Source organism: Peromyscus maniculatus, chromosome 13 (assembly GCF_049852395.1).
Source record: "Peromyscus maniculatus bairdii isolate BWxNUB_F1_BW_parent chromosome 13, HU_Pman_BW_mat_3.1, whole genome shotgun sequence".
NCBI lineage: Eukaryota > Metazoa > Chordata > Mammalia > Rodentia > Cricetidae > Peromyscus > Peromyscus maniculatus.
The window spans coordinates 54,025,167-54,046,065 of NC_134864.1; the positions used below are offsets into that span (position 1 = coordinate 54,025,167).

At 43.8% G+C, this 20,899-nt stretch overlaps 1 protein-coding gene and 1 pseudogene across 5 annotated transcripts in view; one reads left to right on the forward strand and one right to left on the reverse strand.

Annotated features, from left to right (window-relative positions):
- The first annotated feature begins 202 nt into the window (after positions 1-202).
- On the forward strand, positions 203-846 carry LOC102916277 (small ribosomal subunit protein eS7 pseudogene; annotated as a pseudogene).
- Positions 847-19,335: 18,489 nt separating this feature from the next.
- Positions 19,336-20,899, reverse strand: part of Carf (calcium responsive transcription factor) — a 52,852-nt gene continuing 51,288 nt past the window's right edge. For 4 of the 5 annotated variants that reach the window (XM_042260288.2, XM_042260290.2, XM_042260282.2 and 1 more), the window contains one exon: positions 19,835-20,135. In XM_042260288.2, coding sequence (XP_042116222.1) covers positions 19,981-20,135 — 155 coding nt within the window. In that variant the 3' untranslated portion in view covers positions 19,835-19,980. Of the gene's footprint in view, positions 20,136-20,899 lie in introns of all 5 variants that reach the window. The other variant, XM_042260291.2, reaches the window with a different exon arrangement.

Below are 20,899 nucleotides of genomic sequence, written 5' to 3' on the forward strand. Positions count from 1 at the left end.
ATCCTGAAAGAAAAATTTTAGGTTAATTGTCAAATTCTAGGAAAGGTAACTATATCCTTCATTATCCAGTCTGTGTATAATGCCAAAGTTCAGGGTTTATCTCAAGTCCTTATTCAAGTAGTCTTTGAGACTGGATCATCTCAGCTAGTCATCTCAAAATTGCTCTGAGCACCTTGTAGTTCAAAGCTGATCTGTAACTCCATCAGGGACAAGCCATGTTCAGCTCGAGCGCCAAGATCGTGAAGCCCAATGGCGAGAAGCCGGACGAGTTTGAGTCTGGCATCTCCCAGGCACTGCTCGAGCTGGAGATGAACTCCGATCTCAAGGCGCAGCTGCGGGAACTGAACATCACCGCCGCCAAGGAAATTGAAGTTGGTGGTGGCCGGAAAGCTATCATAATTTTTGTACCAGTTCCTCAGATGAAGTCTTTTCAGAAAATCCAAGTCTGGCTGGTTCGTGAATTGGAGAAAAATTTCAGTGGGAAGCACATGGTCTTCATCGCTCAGAGGAGGATTCTGCCCAAGCCAACTCGGAAAAGCCGCACGAAAAATAAGCAGAAGCGCCCCAGAAGCCGCACCCTCATTGCGGTGCAGGATGCCATCCTCGAGGACTTGGTCTTCCCAAGTGAGATTGTGGGGAAGAGGATCCACGTGAAACTGGATGGCAGCCGGCTCATAAAGGTTCATTTAAACAAAGCCCAGCAGAACAACGTGGAGCACAAGGTTGAAACTTTTTCTGTTGTGTATAAGAGGCTCACAGGCAAAGATGTTAATTTTGAATTCCTGGAGTTTCAGTTGTGAAGAAAATGACTGAATAAAGTGTCATTCATTAAAAAAAAAAAAAAAAAAAGCTGATCTGTAGATGATGTTTGTCAGCTTAGTGATATTATTATTGTCCATGTGGAATTGTTGTTGTTGTGGGGCCCCATATTCTTTCTGGAGACTTCAGTTGATGTTAGGCCTGGCTGTGATTTCCTGCAGAAAACTGATAAGAGACTCGAACACAAAGACATATATATGCAGCTAATTAAGCCTTTTTTCTAGAATTAGTTAGTACTCTATATGACCATTCATATCTTAACAAAGTTTAAAATGTATATATATCTATATATATATATATTAATCTTGTAAATTTTGATATAAAATTCATACTTTAAGAAAAGTTTAAAGAATCAGAATAGAATCAAATAGATTAGTAATAGAATAGTCCCTTAATTAATTTGGCTTTTGTTCTGTCCCATAGCAGAAGATGGCTCTTTTATTCTGGCATGATACAGGGAGTTTGCATTTTCCTTTTAACAACATGCTTGAGTTTAAAGAAGGAGAGAGCCATTCTACAACTCCAAAGTCAGCTTTAAATTTTAATTGAACTGGGACTATTAGAAGACCAATAGTGTTAAATCTTTAAAGAAAAGCAAACATTTAGGAAGACATAAAATTTTTTAGATAATATATACCCATACGCCGTTTCACTCTGTTTCCTGGGATAGATGATTTGTCCCTTTTCTTCAGTTGTCTCATTTGTCTTGTGTTCTTCAGATTCCTTAACCTTCATTCTCCTAAAAGACAAAAACAAAAACCTTTCCCCAAGACTAATTTTGGGGATGTTCCTTTTTGGCAAGTTATTATCTGATTAAATGAAAAGGCATGTGTTACTGGTACAAGTTAGTTTAAATTGGATGTTCATGCTGGTTGATGAACTATCACCTCCTCTAATTAAGAGGTCTCTCTTGTTCAAATCGAACCTTTATCAATTGTGATGGTACCCACAGCTTATCTTCTCCTGTAGAAACAAAAGCAAAACCTCATCCCTAACTTAATACATACCCTGGTTTCCATTCTGAGGTCAGCACATCCTTAAAGTATATAGGCTGATTTAATTCTGTAGTTTTTTCTATTATCCAATGTCTCTCTGCAGCTGTTGTTCCTTTCTCATTGGCATTGAGAAAATTCAAAGTTAATAGAGCACTATGCAGTCTATTTCTGGGGGTTTTTGTTACCCCTTTCTGTTTATTTAGCATATCCTTTAGAGTTCTGTTTGATCTTTCTATAACTGCTTGACCTGTAGGATTATGTGGTATACCTGTAATATGCTTTATATTATAAGCAAAAAAACTGTTTCATTTTAACAGAGACATACAATGGAGCATTGTCAGTTTTGATTTGTGCAGGTATACCCATGATGGCCATAACTTCTAGCAAATGAGTGATTACAGAATAAGCTTTTTCAGAACTCAAAGCAGTTGCCCATTGAAATCCTGAATAAGTATCGATGGTGTGGTATACATATTTAAATTTTCCAAATTCTGCAAAGTGAAACACGTCCATCTGCCAGATTTCATTCCTCTGAGTACCCTTTGGGTTACATCCTGCTGGTAATGGTGTTTGATTGTAGAAGGAACAAGTAGGACATTTCTTTACTATTTCTTTGGCTTGTTGCCAGCTTATGGAAAAATCCTTTTTTAAAACCTTTACTATTGACATGATGTTTTTTATGAAATTCTGAGGCCTCCAGCACATTTCCTATCAATAATTTATCAACCTCATCATTGCCTTGTGCTAGAGGGCCTGGCAGACCAGTATGGGATCGAATGTGAGTTATATATAAATAAATCCAACATTTCAATTGGAGCCCAAATATTTTGTGTAGTCATTTGATTAGGCAACTGCTGTACGGTTACAGGATAAATTAAGGGTGACTGTGTGAAAACAGGCTTTCTTTCTGTAACTTTATGATCCAAACTTGAAACAACTTCATTGTTAATTTTTTCTGTCTGAATTTTTACAGGTTTAACAAGTTTTTCTAAAGCTGTCATCCTGGCACTTAAATTGACTATCTTTTTAAATATTAAAATGAGGATAAGCATAGTGATAAACTGCATAATTCCAACAATGCTAATCTTCTCATATAGTTGTTCCATTGTCAGACTGCCTAACATTTCAAACAAAACCCAATTTTCTTCCAATGTACACATAAAACCCATTTAATGTGGAAAAAAAATTTCTCTTTTAAATAGTTTCCTTTAAAATATCTGATATGTTGTGACTTACCAAATCTGCGTAGAACAGTAGAAATCCGAGCAAATTTCAAAACAGCCACCTAGTGTCCGAGGTGTGAATCCCGAGAGAAAGAGAGAAAGAGAGAGAGAGAGAAAGAGGGAGAGTGGAAGAGAGAGAGAGAGAGAGAGAGAGAGAGAGAGAGAGAGAGAGAGAGAGAGAGAGAAGAGAGAGAGAGAGAAAGCGTAGCCGGCTAAAGCTTAAATCCAGCCACGTGTTCCCTCTTGAGCCGAGTCAAGGCTTGGGTCTGGCTTCCTTAAGCTCCGACCACGTGCGTTGGCTTTACAGGCAGGGCCCTGTTCGGCAGGGCAGGTCTGAGTCGTTTGTAGCACCGGCTTTAAGCAAGCAGCTCACGGTTAGTCCGGCCTGAGGCCAAGCAGACCTGGGCCCGGGCTAGGAAGCCGACCGCCCGGCCTGCCGCCCTTTCGGGAAACCAGACCTGCCGCCAAGCCAAGTGGCTTTTAATGGATTCTTGTCATGTTGGGCGCCAGATGTAGATGTAACCAACCGTCTTATCAAATGAGAAACACAGAACCAATGCAAAGAAGAAAGCCAAGAGATCAGAGCTAAGAGCCTTACCCTTCCAGCTGCAGCTAGCCTCTTCAGCCAAGAGACCTCAACGAAAAGGGACCTACTTCCTGTCTGTTCCTCTTTATATAGACTTTCTGTTCTGCCTTCTCATTGGTTGTAAACCCAAACACATGACTGCCTCGTCATTGCCTGTCTGTAGAGACCTCCATCCAGGTCTTCTATGGTATTGAGATTAAAGGCATGTGTCTCCAATGCTGGCTGTATCCTTGAACACACAGAGATCTACCTAGCTCTGCCTACCAAGTGCTGGGATTACAAGCATACGCCACCACCGTCATGCTCTTGCTATGGCTCTAATAGCTCTGACCCCCAGGCAACTTTATTTATTAACATACAATTAAAATCACCTTTCAGTACAAATAGAATACCACCATAGAGATCCGCCTGGCTCTGCCTCCTGAGTGCTGGGATTAAAGGCGTGTGCCACCACTGCCCAGCAGGTTTATTTAATCTTACACTTTTGTATAAAGGCAGGAACTCAAGACAGAAACCTGGAGGCAGCAGCTGAAGCAGAGACCGTGAAGGAGTGTTGAAGCGTTTAACTATTCTTTATCAATAAAAAATCGGGAGTGAGATATTTGGAGTAAGAACCTGAATGATCCAAGAAACTGCAGAGAATCCATGAGTCACTTCTTCTGATTCTTTCCTCCAAAAGGGCTGAGATCCTCCCTCAGCTCCGCCTTACTACTTTCTGTCTCCTATCTGTCCACAGTCCTGCAAACTTCTATGGCTAATTTTGGTCAGCTAGTGGCTGGCTCCGCCCTCTGACTCAAAGCAAGCTTTATTTTCAGAATGAACTCAAAATATCACACACCGGAGTGCTGCTTCCTGGCTTGTTCCCCAGAGCTTGCCCAGCCTGCCTTTTTTTTTTTTTTTTTGGTTTTTCCGAGACAGGGTTTCTCTGCGTAGTTTTGCGCCTGTCCTGGAGCTCACTTGGTAGCCCAGGCTGGCCTCGAACTCACAGAGATCCACCTGGCTCTGCCTCCCGAGTGCTGGGATTAAAGGCGTGCGCCACCATGCCTGGTGGGAAAGGTGTTCTTTTTTTTTTTTTTTTTCCAGAGCTGAGGACCGAACCCAGGGCCTTGTGCTTGCTAGGCAAGCGCTTTACCACTGAGTTAAATCCCCAGCCCCCCAGCCTGCCTTCTTATACAATCCAGGACCACATGCCCAAGAGTGGCACTGCCCACAGTGAGCTGGGCCCCCTCTCACATCAATCACTAATCAAGACAGGACTCCACAGATGGACGGACAGGCCAATCCCAGGGAGGGGTTTTCTCAGCTAAGATTTAAAGATGACTCTGGCATGCGTCATGTTGACATTAAAAAAAAAAAAAAAAGCCAGTACACGGTCCTCTGGAACCGGAATGTGGTGGACCAGCCGCCACTTTTACGACCTAGGGTCCTCTTGAGTAGGGAGAAGTGACAAGTATTAGACAGAAGCAGACACCTAGATGACAAAGAGAGGAAAGACAGAAACACAGGATAGCCTCGGGAGGGTCTGGGTCTGAACCCGTCAGCCCTGAACTTTATTCTAAAGGGCTTTTTGTCATAATGCCAAGGGGTGGAGCAAAAGACCTCCCCCTTACTAGATACAGCCAAGTGTAGACCCTTCCAAACACCTGATACTCAGGCCTGTGGTCCAATCATCCTCTTTAGGCAGACCTGCTGGGTAAAGCCACCAGGAAACCCAGATGGGCTCCAATACTGGAGTGACCATGTGAATGCTGGGTCCTCTAAAAGAATAGTATGTGCTCCTAACCACTTAGCCTTCTCTCCAGCTCTTTTCAAAGTTTTAAGTTACATGTGTTCATTATTTTGTGTATGTGCATGTGCACAGCACACATGTGAAAGCCAGAGTATAACCTTCAGGGTTCACTGTCTCCTCCCATCACCTGAATCCCGTGGATTGAACTCAGGTGTCTTCAGTTCTTCAGATGCCTGTTTTGACGTCATTCTTCATGTGATTATTAGCACCTTCTACTTTTTTCTATTTTACTAATGCAGTAGATTAATTATTACTGCCTTGAATTTGAATGTTGAGATCTGGAGTTTGGGGAATAAATAACTAGAACTATGACTCATAGTTTACTTTTTCAAATTTTGAGAAGTAATAAAAATCACGGGCTGGAGAGATGGCTCAGAGGTTAAGAGCACCGGCTGCTCTTCCAGAGGTCCTGAGTTCAATTCCCAGCACCCACATGGTGGCTCACAACCATCTGTAATGAGATCTGGCACCCTATTCTGTATACATAATAAATAAATAAATAAATCTTTTTAAAAAAAAATCACTTTAAGCCGGGCGGTGGTGGCGCACGCCTTTAATCCCAGCACTCAGGAGGCAGAGGCAGGCGGATCTCTGTGAGTTCAAGGCCAGCCTGGACTACCAAGTGAGTCCCAGGAAAGGTGCAAAGCTACACAGAGAAACCCTGTCTCGAAAAACCAAAAAAAAAAAAAAAAAGAAAAAAAATCACTTTAAGGAAAAACATAGGTCTTAGATCCAGCAGTCCCTGATTAATTTGACTATTTGACATGTTAAGCAGTCTCAACTTCAAGTGCTTTACAATTTAAGACACTTTGAAATACTTTACATGTTTTAATTTCCTACTTTATTATAATGTGTTTAATGCAGAGAGGATGACCTTTGTTTATTGAGCACTCCATTCCCATATTTCCGTCCTGTCTTTATTTATCACATGATTTATCAGGCCAAGGATATTATGTACTTTAGCTGTGAGTGAGCACATGAAACAAGACGCTCTAAGGAGATAGTGAGAATGAAACAGAAATTGTTCAGTATAAAATTAGAAAGAGGAGGATGCAGAATTAAATAGAAAAACTGTTCTTTTTGTTTGTTTGTTTCCACATTAGAAATCAAGCAGCTTCTAGAAAGGATATACCCTTAGTTGAATAATGTTTAGAAAGAGAAATAGCATTATAGAAACCCAGGTGTGGTGGTACATGCCTTTAAAAACAACAGTCAGGAAGCAGAGGCAAGCAGATGTCTGAGTTTAAGATCAACCTGGTCTCCACAGTGAGTTCCAGGCCAACCCAAGTTACATGGTGAGACCCTGTCTCAAAAACCAAACCAAGCTGGGCGGTGGTGGCACACGCCTTTAATCCCAGTACTTGGGAGCCAGAGCCAGGCGGATCTCTGTGAGTTCAAGGCCAGCCTGGTCTACAGAGTGAGATCCAGGAAAGGCACAAAGCTACACAGAGAAACTCTGTCTCGAAAAACAAACAAACAAACAAACAAAAAACCAAACCAAACCTTGTTTCCTAAGTATATATTGTTTTCTGTTACTCATTATCACATTAAAAGGTCATGTGAGAACCTGTGAAAAGGCTCAGAGTTACAGTACTTGCTGCCAAGCCTGGCAACCTGAGTTTGTAGCTACAAATGCTAAGTTTTATCTTATATATAATTCACCACAAGGAGAGGAAGAGAACAAGCTTGTGCGCAATTGTTCCACTTAACCAGGTTAGGCACCTTGTATAATACTATTTCACGCATTGTAAGTTTTCTCACAAAGCAGTTTCTAAATAGTTACTAAAAATAGTAGGGTTTCAGGTGCTGAAGAGTTGGCACAAGTGTGAAGAACATTCACTGCCCCAGCAGAGGACCCAAGATCCACATGGCAGCTCACAATCATCTGTAACTCCTGTCCCAGGGGATCTAACACCCTGTTCTGACCTCCTCGGGACACACACATACATGGTACACAGACATTCCTGCAGACAAGACATGCATACACTAAAAATAGGATAATAAATCTTTAAAAAAAGATAGGACTTCAAATTCCATGAATCCTGAGTAATCATTGACCGAGTCAGCATGTGGATAACAACAGAGCAGCTTCCTCTCCCATTTAGGTCCATGCCAAACTTGTCAACTTCCTAGCATTCCAACTAGCTCTTATAACTCAAATTAACCTGTTTCTATTAATCTACATTCTGCCACGTGGCTCGGTTACCTCTGCTCTGTACCGTCCGTATGCCTAACTTCTTCAGAGTCTCACTGGCGTCCTCCCTCCTCTCCTCTTCCCAGAGTTCTCTCTCCCCAACCCAGAAATCCCACCTCTTCTCTCCGTCCTACCAACTGGCCATTCAGCTTTTTATTAAACCAATCACAGTGAAACATCTTCACCGTGTTCAAAAAGATTACCCCTCAACCGATGGGATTTCAGTTAAATTGTCATAATGAGACATTATACTGTTGCCTTTACATACAACCTTTTTGCCTGGGCTTCCTCAGAGCATAGTTGCTGGATTTCAAGAGTAGGCTGTGGAAAGAATGTCTTAGTCACTGTTCTGTTGCTGTGAGGAGACACCATGGCCAAGCAACCCTTATAAAAGAAAACATTTAACTGGAGGCTTGCTTACAGTTTCAGAGCTTTAGTCCATCATCATCATGATGGGGAGCCTGGTGGCGTGCAGGCAGATGTGGTGCTGGAGCTGAGTGCTGCATTTTGCAGGCAACAGGAAGTCGACTGACTGTCACACTGAGGGTAGCTTGAGTAAAAGGGACCTCAAAGCCACCCCCACAGTGATACACTTCCCCCAACAAGGCCACTCCTCTTAACAATGCCACTCCCTTTGGGGCCATTTTCTTTCAAACTACCACACACACTTTCTTCAACAAGGCCTCGTTCTTAATCCTTCTAATCCTTTCAAATAGTGCTACTCCCTGGTGACTCCAACATGAAGGTAAACTGAAGCGGTGATAATTGGCATTTTTGTCCTCTTCTGGATTTTAAAATAAATAATAGGTAAAATTCCCATAGTTATTTAAGATATAAGTTTACTAATTTGTAATATAAGTTATATTTAAGAGTTTTTTAAGAGTGATATATAAAAATTATTTGTGCTGGGTATGGTGGAATATGTCTTTAATCCTAGCACGTAGGAAGCAGAGACAGGCAGATCTATGTGAGTTCAAGGCCAGCCTGGTCTGCATAGTGAGTTCCAGGACAGCCAGGGCTATATAGTGAGACCCTGTCACACACACACACACACACATCTAATTAATAAATTAACAATTGCATTTCTACAAGCCAGCAACAGAAAAGCTGAGATGATTAAAAAAGACCAAATACGCTCCTCTTTCCACCTCTTCTTTCCTGGCTCTCTAGGCTTTGCCTCTGCCAAGAGTGAGGGGCTCAGGCTTACCGCCTTTGGTGGTGGTTGACTGACTTCAGTGACCAGCTGGGTGACCGGCCCGGTGAGCAGCTGCACCCAGGCAGGTCCTGAGGTGGACTAGACACACAAGAGCCTTCAGGAAGTTGCCCAATTTCTCACAGCCCAGGAACTCTCCAACCCCTCCGCCCCTGTGCTTCCTCAACCCTCCCCCCCCTTGTTCTGGAGTCCAAACCAGCTCTTCCCTCCCCTCTAAGGATCTGACACACACTACCGACCTGCAAGATGTTCTCGTTTCCACAGGTGAATCTGTACCTATGTGTCTGAGACTTCTCAAACTTAGCCTCCTTAACCAAGCATGTCTCTGTCCTAGTCTGTCTGTGGGCTCCCGCCTGCTCTGGCTTAGACCACGTCAGGAGTGTGACACTGGGGGGTTATAAGTCACTGTCGCACCCAATTCTCTGTTTTGAGGGCAGACTGGTGTCTTTTGTATATTCCTGGAATTCTGAGCACCAATGCTCCTGCATAACTAGAGGCCACGTATCACCCACCAGATGCCATGGGCCAGATGTTTCATAACAGAAAAGGCTGGTGGGGAGGAAAACGTCCGGAAACACAGAACTGCATTCTGCAGGGTCCACACAATGATGCTGTACTTCCGGTTTTGAGTGCGTGAGTTTCGTGAGCGTATAACCAGCCAAAGTAAAGGAGCAAATAACAAACAGCAGATAGACTCAGTAGGTACACAGCAACGCATCATCAAATCAGGAGTTTAGAACACCCACCGAAGGGACTGGAGTTTCACAACCGGAAGTAATAGCACCAGATCCAGGCTTACAAACATCCGGCCGAAATTCTGAAGTTGAGGCGGTCAGCGGGAGATTCCGATCGAGCTCTCTCCTGCCTTCCCACATTTTTATGCCACAGGCTAAACAGTGGGAACCTTTGTTGGAAATGATTAAATATCTTTAATACCCTTAGCTGCTTGCTGTTTTCCCCTCTCCCAGGGGAGAGAGCCAGGGGCCGGCCTGATCTAGGGCAGGGGTTTCTAGAGGACAACTAACATAAACACGCTTGAGTCCCAGACGCGGGGGTGTTTACCGAATGGAAGATAATCCACGCATAACGCGGCAGGAGACCTCGTCTCCCATCCTGTTGGGAATGCTAGGGAGCGGTGGTAACTGAGGCAGATGGGGAACACAGGGCTCGAATCTTTGGGTATTTCACATCACGTACTCCAATCCTACTTATTTCTCAGTCCTTCCCTATCTGCCCTCCACCCTTGTCGCCTTCCCCACAAAAGTTAGTTAACCACAACAAACAATCTCGCCGACCCCGCTGGACAGCCTGCTCCTCTACCTGCGCATTGTACCATCCCCCTTCTCTGTCTTTCCCGAATCTCCATCGTATGACAACGAGGCAACGGTGATAGGAATTCCAACCACACCCCCGAGGTCGTGCATGCCCGGTGGGACACTTAGTCATCCCCGCCTAGTCATTTCTGGGTCATGTCCTATGTAACCCATGCCCCGTGGTTACGTAATCGCTCGGACGTGACCACGCGATCTATGGGCATGAGTGGAATAGCCACGTGGGCCTGTGTGTGAAGGTGCTGTCCTGGCCTTTATAAGGCGGCCCCCATGTTCCCCGGCCTCTTTCTCGCACGTGTCCTTCCACGGGTGTGATTACATCTATCCCTTTCTCCTTGTCTTGATAAAACTCTTGTTAGTGGATGCTGTCGTCTTTTGTGACTTTTCCTTGGGGACAAGAGCGCTGCTAAAAAACCATCAAGTGGACGTTGCTGTGTCACACAGTGTCTACCCTTTTGCCCAGTCAGGCCAAACAGCTTTCCTTGGAAATGTTCATTGCAATGTGTCATTAGGCTACTTCAAGGCCTCTGCCTTCTGCTGCACCGTCAATACTGGACCCTCATGGAGACTCCTCGACATCCTGCTGTTGCCCTGAGTTCTGGGGAATCCTGCAGCTATGGGTTCGCACACAGGTCCAGCCCCTTCACACTCTCCAGCAGCTCCTAGATGGGGAAGGTGTTGGGGTAAGTCAACTCGAATCCCTGGATCTGGGGCTGGATGGTAGTGAGTCGGTCAGCCTGCCAGCTTTCCCACATGCACACCACCAGAGCAGCCCCCCTCTGGCTAGGAAGAGGCCAGCTCTCCTGCACCTGAGCCCCAAGGACCAATCACATAATTCTTTTTTTTTTTCTTCCAAGGCTGAGGACCTAACCCAAGGCCTTATGTTTGCTAGGCAAGCACTCTACCACTGAGTTAACTCCCCAACCCCAATCACGTAATTCTTAACCACTGGCTATTGATGAAAATAATTTTAATGTATTTTTTTTTTTTTTTTTGGTTTTTCGAGACAGGGTTTCTCTGTGTAGCTTTGCACCTTTCCTGGAACTCACTTGGTAGCCCAGGCTGGCCTCGAACTCACAGAGATCCGCCCGGCTCTGCCTCCCGAGTGCTGGGATTAAAGGCGTGCGCCACCACCGCCCGGCCATGTATTTTTATTTTATGCATGCAACTGTTGTTACAGATGTTGCAGATGGTTGTGAGCTGACATGTGGGTGCTGGGAATTGAACCCAGGACCTCTGAAAGAGCAGCAAGTGCTCTTAACCACTGAGCCATCTCTCCAGGCCCAAGTTTTAAAACTTTTTAATATAGTTTTTTTTTTTGAGGGGCTGGAGAGATGGCTCATCGATTAAGAGTACTGACTGGGGTTGGGGAGATGGCTCAGAGGTTAAGAACACTTGTTGCTCTTCCAGAGGTCTTGAGTTCGATTCCCAGCAACCACATGGTGGCTCACAACAATCTGTAATGAGATCTCGTGCCCTCTTCTGGCCTGCAGGGATATGTGCAGACAGAACACTGTATACATAATAAACAAATAAATCTTAAAAAAAAAAAAAAAAGAGCACTGACTGTTCTTCCAGAGGACCTGGGTTCAATTCCCAGCACCCACATGGCAGCTGACAACTGTCTGTAACTCCAGTGCAGGCAAAACACCAATGCACATGAAATAAAATTAATTTTTTTTAAAAAGTTTTTTTTTTTTTTTGAGACAAGGGTCATTCTATGAAGTTCTGCTGGCTAGCCTCAGACTTGCTGTGTAGCACAGGCTAGCTTTGGAAATCCTCTTGTGTCAGCCGCCCAACTATCAGGATCCACGCTGGTTTGGTTCCCTTTGTTTATGAACATTTCTTTACAAAACTCCCACATAGGGAAAACTCCCACACGTGGCTTCCAAGCCAGAATCTCCCTTGAGGAATCAAGACTCTTAAATCCTTTGTATATCTCTCTCTAATGACCCCCAACAAGCCCCTCAGTCAACATCTACCCTCCCACCCCACCCCTGTCCTTCCCTGCTTATCTTGAGGAGTCATCTGATACTGAAGCTCCTGAGTTCTTGCCAGATGCTCTTACGTTCTGAGCTTAAGTGTCTGAGTGCTGAGAACAAAGGGGTATGTGAACCCAGCTAAGCAGGTTGTAGGCTTCCAGATCACACAAGGTCAGCTCCCCGCAATAAGGACAGGGGTTGACCCTAAACCAGTCCGAGCTGGGACGCCCCAGCTTGTCCAGCATGCACTTCTGTGTGGTATGCAGGTAAGCAAGTTTCCCCAGGCAGAGGGCACTCGGAAATGCTCAAAGCCCTTCCCGAAAGGCAGAAAGTTCTTCGGCACTGCTGTGAAGGTGGGGTTCCTCGGACAGTGAAGGTCCTGAGATGCGACATCACACCCAGTGATGCGCAGTGGATTGGGACTTGATGATTCCCTACTTATCGAAGTCCTAGACAGTGGTGGAAGCTCTCTCTTGCAGAGTTTGGAGGGGCTCAAGGCTTATGCTGGCCTGTTTGACCTCACTTAGATCCTGGTCCTTCAGCTGACTGATGCCCACAGAGGAGCCAACTTTTTCGGGATGCAGAGCCTCTAGGTACTTCCAAATACTGGGCAGAGCTGATCTGCACTCTTGTTGGGATGATTTAATATTTTTTTGTGGACACTTCAGAAATCCTCAGCTTCTTACGGCACAGGGGAGTAAACCCCTTTTTGACTTGACTTTCTTAGAGGGAGGTGAGCCACTGATCATAAATGTCTCCCGTGAGGCACAGGTCTATGAGTGCCTCCTCCAGAGCCACGGGCTGCTTGCTCTCATCCTGAAACCAGGCACTTTTTGTTCCTCCCTGGGCATCCTCTGATCCCATCACCAAGGTCAGAACTATGCTTGTCCTGCTGGGCATTTCTGACTAAATCCAGCAGTTGGCACTCTCCTTCCTGGGACAGCCCTCCAGGGCAAGCAGTGAGTCAAGCCTGGAGTGTACAGTTTGGAAAGTCTTCTGGTGGCTCCTCCGTTCCTTCACCGCAGCTGCAGTGGGAGGGAGATGAGGACCTGGGCTGCATGATTGCCTGTAGGATCTAGCTGCATCCCCAGCACGGGAAACAGATCCATGGGCTGCTCTTCTACAGAAGGATTCTGCCACTCCTCCAGCGGCATGACCACACATGCGCAGTTCAGTAGCTAAGTAAGGGGTCTTCCGTCTTATGTCATCCGCGCAGTGCGTGATTACATCATGCGCAGTGTGAAGGCCTGGTCACGCTCTCTTCCGTCTCCCCCACTCCTCCTAATAAAGCTCTGATACTGGATTTTATCATACCTCCTGACCTTTCTCACCAGCGCCGTTTAATATTTAAAACCAACACTTGTCCTTCAGCGGGCTTTGCCCAGCCAGCTCCGGGAGCCTCCCTGGGTCCATCAAGCTCATCCTGGTGAATCTGCTCCAAAAGGGGTCCTGGAGGTGGGGGTTTCTTCTGCATTCTACCCTGCTTACTTCAATAGCCTGCCGGTCTGCAAACCTCTAGAGGTCCACTGTTGCCCAGGCTAGCACACAAGGGGCATAGGTTAACATTAAAAAAAAAAAATGCCTCTCTCCTAGTTTATTTATAGAGCAAATGCTATTCCAGTTAAAATAACAATATATTTTGGGTGGAAATGTAGCTCAGTTGGTAGATAGCCTGCCTAGCATCCACCAAGCCCGGGATTTAATCTCTAGCATCACATAAGAGAGGCATGATGGCCTACAACTGCAATTCTAGCTATCAGGAGGTAGAAGAAGGAGGGTCAGAAGTTTGAGGGCATCCTCAGCTGCACAGTGAGTCTAAGGCCAGCCTGTGAGACCTTGTCTCAAACAACTATACAAATTTTGGGTGAATGCCTGAAAGAGAAAAAGTGATTCAAAATGTGCACGAAACAAGGTAATCTTTATGTATAAAAGGTGGAAATATACAAATAGCCTAAATCAACCAAAAAGGTCAATGTGTGAGGGTTGTTGCTATAGCACATACGGATATTCTGAAAATATGTCATCAATATAGTGTAGTATTTAGAGAAGCCTGAATTAATAGAGCTATGGAACAGAATACAGATTAGAAAAAGACCCATACATTTATGGTCACATAATTCAGGACAGAGGGGACACTACAAAAAGCTGAACAATATATAATCATTATTTAAGCTGGCTTAGTGGGTAAGAGTACTTGCCAAGCAAGCCCGACAACCTGAGTCTGCTCAGAACCCCAGAAACCAGGGGAGGGAGAGAACTAACTCTCCTGGGTTACCCTCTGACCTACACACACACACACACAAAACAAAGAGTTAACTGACTCTATGTAAAAAATAAGAAATTTTGCCGGGCGGTGGTGGCTATTGGGAATGTAAATTCTAGAATCATTAAAATTTAAATGGCCTTACTGTTTCCATGGAAATAAAGACTTCATGAATAAAGGATTACTACTGTAACCCATAGAGACATCTGTTACCCTGAAAGCCACACATTGTTTTATGCCACTAGGAAATAGATTTCATTTGTTTTTCTTGTTTTTCCCATTGTCTTTTGATTATTTCTAGTTGCGGTGTTAGGAGTTGAACCCAGGATTTATGCACATGCTAAGGCCAGTGCTCCATCACTTGGCAGTGTCCTGAAACTCCTGTTTAAATCCTTCTTGGAGATTTACACACACACACACACACACACACACACACACACACACACACACACACTTGGACACATACCTTTTTTTTTTTGTCCTTCAAGACAGGGTTTTGCCACTGGTGGCAGCAGTGGTAGCGCATGCCTTTAGTCCTAGCACTCGGGAGGCAGTCAGGTGGATCTCTGCGAGTTCGAGGCCAGCCTGGGCTACAGAGTGAGTTCCAGGAAAAGTGCAAAGCTACACAGAGAAACCCTGTCTCGAAAAACAGAAACAAAAAACAAAACAACAACAAAAAGACAGTGTTTCTCTGTGTAGCCCTGGCTGTCCTGGAACTCACTCTGTAGACCAGGCTGGCCTCGAACTCACAGAGATCTGCCTGCCTCTGCCTCCCGAGGGCTGGGATTAAAGGCGTGGGCCAGCACTCCTTATGTTTTACTTTCTTTTTCTTTCTCTTTTCTTTTTTTAAAAAGATTTTTGTTGTTTTTTGTTTTTCCTTTTGTTTTTGCAATAGGGTCTTATTGTGTTGTCTTGGCTAGCCTGGAACTTGCTATGTAGATCAGGCTGGCATTGAACTCACAGAGATCCACCTGCCTCTACTGAGTGCTAGGATTTAAAGGATGTGCCATCACTTCTAGCTTGAGAATTTTTAAAATTAAAAATACTTCATTTTATGTGTATGAGTACTCTGCCTGCATAGGCCTATGTACCGCTTGAGTGTCTGATGTCTACAGAGACCAGAAGAGGGCATGAGATCCCATGGAATGGAAATTACTGTTGTGAGCCACCGTAATCATGCTGGAGATTGAACCCAGGTCCTCTGGAAGAGCAGCCAGTGCTCTTAACCACCGAACCGTCTCTCCAGCCTCCTATTCTGAAAAGATTTTATTTTTTAATTTAAAGATTTAAAAATGTTTACTTAAAAATATTATAGATTATTTATAAGTGTGTGTTTTGCCTGCATGTATGCCTGTGTTAGATGTGACCTCAGATGTTGGAGGTCCGAAGGCATCAGATAACTTGGAATTGAAGTTGTGGATAGTTGTGAGCTGCTATATGGGTTCTGGGACCTGAACTCACATCTGCACGAGCAGTACACACTCTTGACCTCTTAACCACTGAGCCCTCTCTCCAGCCCTTAGTTTTGTTTTTTAAAACTTGTTTACAAAGTAATAAGGATAGGCGTTTGCTATATATTCAATTTGGTTGGTCCCCTTTTCTTCTTGTCTTCCTGCTCCCACCAGTACCCTTTGGTTCCCAGTACCCCCCACTTCAACTGTGTTCTAGTATGTTCCCTACACCTCCTAGAAGTTTCTTTTTTCCCCAGTCTCATGTACTCCTTCCTAGTTTTTTTGGACTTTATCCATATTAATTTCCACCTGGATACTCATATGGACACACACACACACACACACACACACACACACACACACACACACACACAGTTTTTTCAAGACAGGGTTTCTCTGTGTAACCCTGGCTGTCCTTCAACTCACTCTGTAGACCAGGCTGACCTCGAACTCAGAGATCCTCCTGCCATCTCCCAAGTGCTGGGATTAAAGGCATGTGCCACCACCACTTGGCAAATTTTAAAAAGGTATTTATAAACGGGGGTCAGGGAGATGGCTCAGTGGTTAAGAGCACATACTGCTCTCACAGAGACCAGGCGTTTTGTCCTCAGCCCAGCCCATCCATGGGGACCACAGACACCTGTAATTGCAGTTCTGGGGTACCCAACAGTCTCTTCTGACCTCTGCCAGTGGTGCATGTGGTGTGCACACATACACTCAGGCACCCGTGCATAAATATATAAAATAAATATTTAAAAATCGATTTATGAAGATTTTTTTAATGACCTGTGTCCAAAGTATGTCCATTTGAGGAGTAACTTTCTGATTATCCAAGCTCATACCCACCCCATCTATGTACGATGCAGAAATAAAAAGAGCGGGAGGACAGCAGTATCATCCATAACGCAGACGCCAGTGACAATGTTCAGGCCCCCTCAGTTGATAACTGGTTTTAAGAGTTTTCATGTCGTACATACACAACATGTTTTACTACACTTACTTGGACTCCTCTCCTCTCCTTCCTCCCCCTCTTCTCCCTTCATTTTTTTTCTTTTAGTATTTTGTTTTTGTTTTTTCTTTTAATTTTTTTTAGTTTTTTGAGGCAGTTTAAATACTGTGTGTGCGCATACATGCTGCACCAAAGCTCACATACTGAGGTCAGAGGGCACTCTTTCCAGCGTGTGGGTTCTCAGGATGGAACTCAGGTCCTCGGGCTGGGAAGGAAGTGCCTTTCCTGGCTGAGCCATTGACCAACTTCTTTCTGTACCTGGATCTACTCTCTTAGGAAGTCGATAGTCTACACTATTACTACGGATAATCTACGTTGTCCATCTCATCCCTGAATTTACCATCCTTACAACTCAACTTTGTGCTCCTTGACCAACCTTGCTCCTTTCCTCCAGCTCCAACCACTCCTATCCACTGGTCTATGCAGTTTCTCTGTAAGAAAGGGGTTTCCTATCCCTAGGGAACACTCAAAAATGAAACTTAACATCCGAGGTTTGTAATTAAAAATAAGAAATCAGAGGTCAACCCAAATGAGTATGTCCTATTACCTTATCCACTGAGCCAACTCTGTATCACCAGGATCCGGTTTAAGACTAGTCTCGCCAGGTGTTGGGGCACATGCCTTTAATCCCAGGAGGCAGAGGCAGGCAGATCTGTGTGAGTTTGAGGCCAGCCTGGTCCACAGACTGAGTCCAGGACAGCTAGAGCTACACAGAGAATCCCTGTTTTGAAAAACAAACAAACAGTCTCACCGGGAGGGCTTGAGGAAGAACAGGCAGTTTTTTTGGCACAGTAGTTAAGGAATGGACAGAGAAAAGTGAACTTGGGAGTTGGTCTTTCTCAGCTGCCTGCTTTTTTAGACTGATCTGCTGTTCCCTCCCTAAGTGTCTGTTTCAGACCGCTTTTCAATTTTGTTTGTCCTTTGTTAGATCAACGACTTACAACACTACAGTGCAGTAGACGATTGTGTAACTAGCTGCCTACACTGTGCCTCTCCATGAGTTAGATTACTAATCGTTCTATATCCAGCAAGTAAAAGTATCTAGCTTTCAGTAGATCCTCGTCACTGTTAACCATGATTGCAGAAGAACATACTGACTAGTACTAAGTTTATGAACATGAGTAAACCCCGGGCCCTTAATCCAGCATAACCAGTGATGGTAATGTATTAAGACCTATTCACTCAACTACCCACATAGATGCATTCCGAGGACTCTCTCCCATAACCATCTGCACTTTTTATGGATTAGATTTTCTTCCTTTTGTTGTTTTTACTAATTCATTTATTATTATATGATAGTGTGTGTGTGTGTTTATGTGTGTTATGGGGAGCTGAATTCCAATCCTCACACTTATGGCAAGTACTTCATCAACTGAGACATCTCCCAAGCCCAAGATTTTCTATTGTTCTAAAAATAAGGCAGAGCAGGAAAACAAAAAAGAGGGGAAGGGTTAATGATCTTTCTTTCTTTTAATCACATAATTCTGTTATCACTTAAATATAGAAAGCAGTACTTGAAAATAGTATTGTACCTAGCCCACCATGGTGGTGCATACCTTTAATCCAAACACTCGGGAAGCAGAGGCAGGCGGATCTCTGTGAGTTCAAGGCCAGCCTGGTCTACAGAGTGAGTTTTAGAACAGCCAGAGCTACACAGAGAAACGCTGTATCGAAAAACAAAAAAGAAAGAAAGAAAATATTATTATACCAAATGTAGAGCCAAAAAATTACTTGTATCTTTTCATACATGCTATTCTATTACAATTTTGGTAACATTTATGTATTACTCGTGTGTCAGGGTACATTAAGTGGTGGTACTCTTCTTCCTTGTGGGTTCAGGAAATCTCTATCAGTGTGATCAGGATTAATGGGAAGTGGCTTTACCTGCTAAGCCATATTGCTGGCCCTTAAAGGTTTGTTTTGTAAATTGTTACTGTGTAGGCACGCATGTGTGGAGGTCACAGGACAGCTCCGTGGACCTGGCTCGCTTCTCCCACCTTGACATCGTTTTGGGGGATTGAACTCAGGGCATCACACTTAAACCTTAACCCACCAAGCCATTTCACTGATATACATACTAGTGTACACACACACACACACACACACACACACACACACACACACACACACACGTACCATATATGTATATGTTAGTGGTAGTTAATCCTTAAAAACCAACAAGCTTCAAACTGCCATAAATCTCTAGTTAAAATTCTCAGGTACTAAAGCACCCACCATCTTTTTTTTGTTTTGTTTTTTTGTTTTTCGAGACAGGGTTTCTCTGTGTAGCTTTGCGCCTTTCCTGGAACTCACTTGGTAGCCCAGGCTGGCCTCGAACTCACAGAAATCCGCCTGGCTCTGCCTCCCGAGTGCTGGGATTAAAGGCGTGCACCACCACCGCCCGGTGCAGCACCTACCATCTTAAGATGAACAAAACTTCCATTATCTCTAGGAGAAGCATATTTTAAAAAACAAACACGTAAGAAGAAAACCAGAATTCTTTAATGAAAAAATTACATTATAGCAAGAACACTGTACATTAAGTTCTAGTATCTACATACGTTTTAAAATCCCTTTACAAACCTGGTATAAAGTAAGCATGGTCTCACACCCACATGATTAAGTACAGTCTGACAGGACCTGAAGAAGCTGAGGCACGTGCTGGGGGGCCTCAGCATTCAAACCTCCAGTGCAGGAGCAGACCCCAAAGCTTGTGTTTCCTCTTACTTCTGTGTGGTTAGGAAACACTCACTTTGCATAAGATGTTAGAGCTTTTTAAGCACACGAGCTGCCTAGGTAGAAAATGACTACTGAGGGAAGTCTGTCGTGGTTGTTTATCTATAATTTACTGCTGTATATACAACGTTTACTTGCAGGGTCGGAACACGGAAACTACAAAGAAATGAGCCAGCCTATGATTATGAATTTCTAACCACTTATTTTAAATGTCCAGCCTACTACTGCAGATAATACATCCTGTAATACATGAACTAAAGGATGTTTGTCAAATTTTGCTGTGGAGTTGTTAAGAGAAAGCCAAACACAGATCCTGAATTTTTATACACTTGTTTTTAAGCTCTAGTACATTTAGAAAGAATTAAACATTTCAATATGTAAACATAGTTTTAAAAACTGATGCTGGGCTGGAGAGATGGCTCAGAGGTTAAGAGCACTGACTGCTCTTCCAGAGGTCCTGAGTTCGATTCCCAGGAACCACATGGTGGCTCACAACCATCCGTAATCAGATCTGGTGCCCTCTTCTGGCCTGCAGTCATACATGCTGTATACATAATAAATAAATAAATCTTAAAAAAACTGATGCTAAGCACCTTTACCATCACTGACATGTGTGACAACGTATACATTGAGAAGACAAATGAAATTTTAAATTCATTGTAGACACCATTTTTAATAATTACTCATTTAAATACACAAGAATATTAATAGTTTCAGTTTTTACCTGAAAACAAGAACATACAATTAGGTAATTTAAGTGTTCAGTTTTCTGTTTTGTTTTTGTTTGTGGGAAGAATATATGTAACTTACTGTCCTCATGATAAAAATATAAATAGAAGACCCAGTCACACAGAATGAAGTGACAGAACTATTTTTTTGTTTTTGTTTTTTCAAGACAGCGTTTCTCCATGTAGTTTTGGTGCCTTTCCTGGAACTCACTTGGTAGCCCAGGCTGGCCTCGAACTCACAGAGATCTGCCTGGCTCTGCCTCCCGAGTGCTGGGATTAAAGGCATGTGCCACCACCGCCTGGCTGACAGAACTATTTTCTTTCTTTCTTTCTTTCTTTCTTTCTTTCTTTCTTTCTTTCTTTCTTTCTTTCTTTCTTTCTTTCTTTCTTTCTTTCTTTCCTTCCTTCCTTCCTTCCTTCCTTCCTTCCTTCCTTCCTTCCTTCCTTCCTTCCTTCCTTCCTTCCTTCCTTCCTTCCTTCTTTCTTTCTTTCTTTCTCTGTCTGTCTGTCTGTCTGTCTTTTTTTTTTTTTTTTTTTTTTCCCAAGACAGGGTCTCACTTTGTAGCTCCAGCTATCCTGG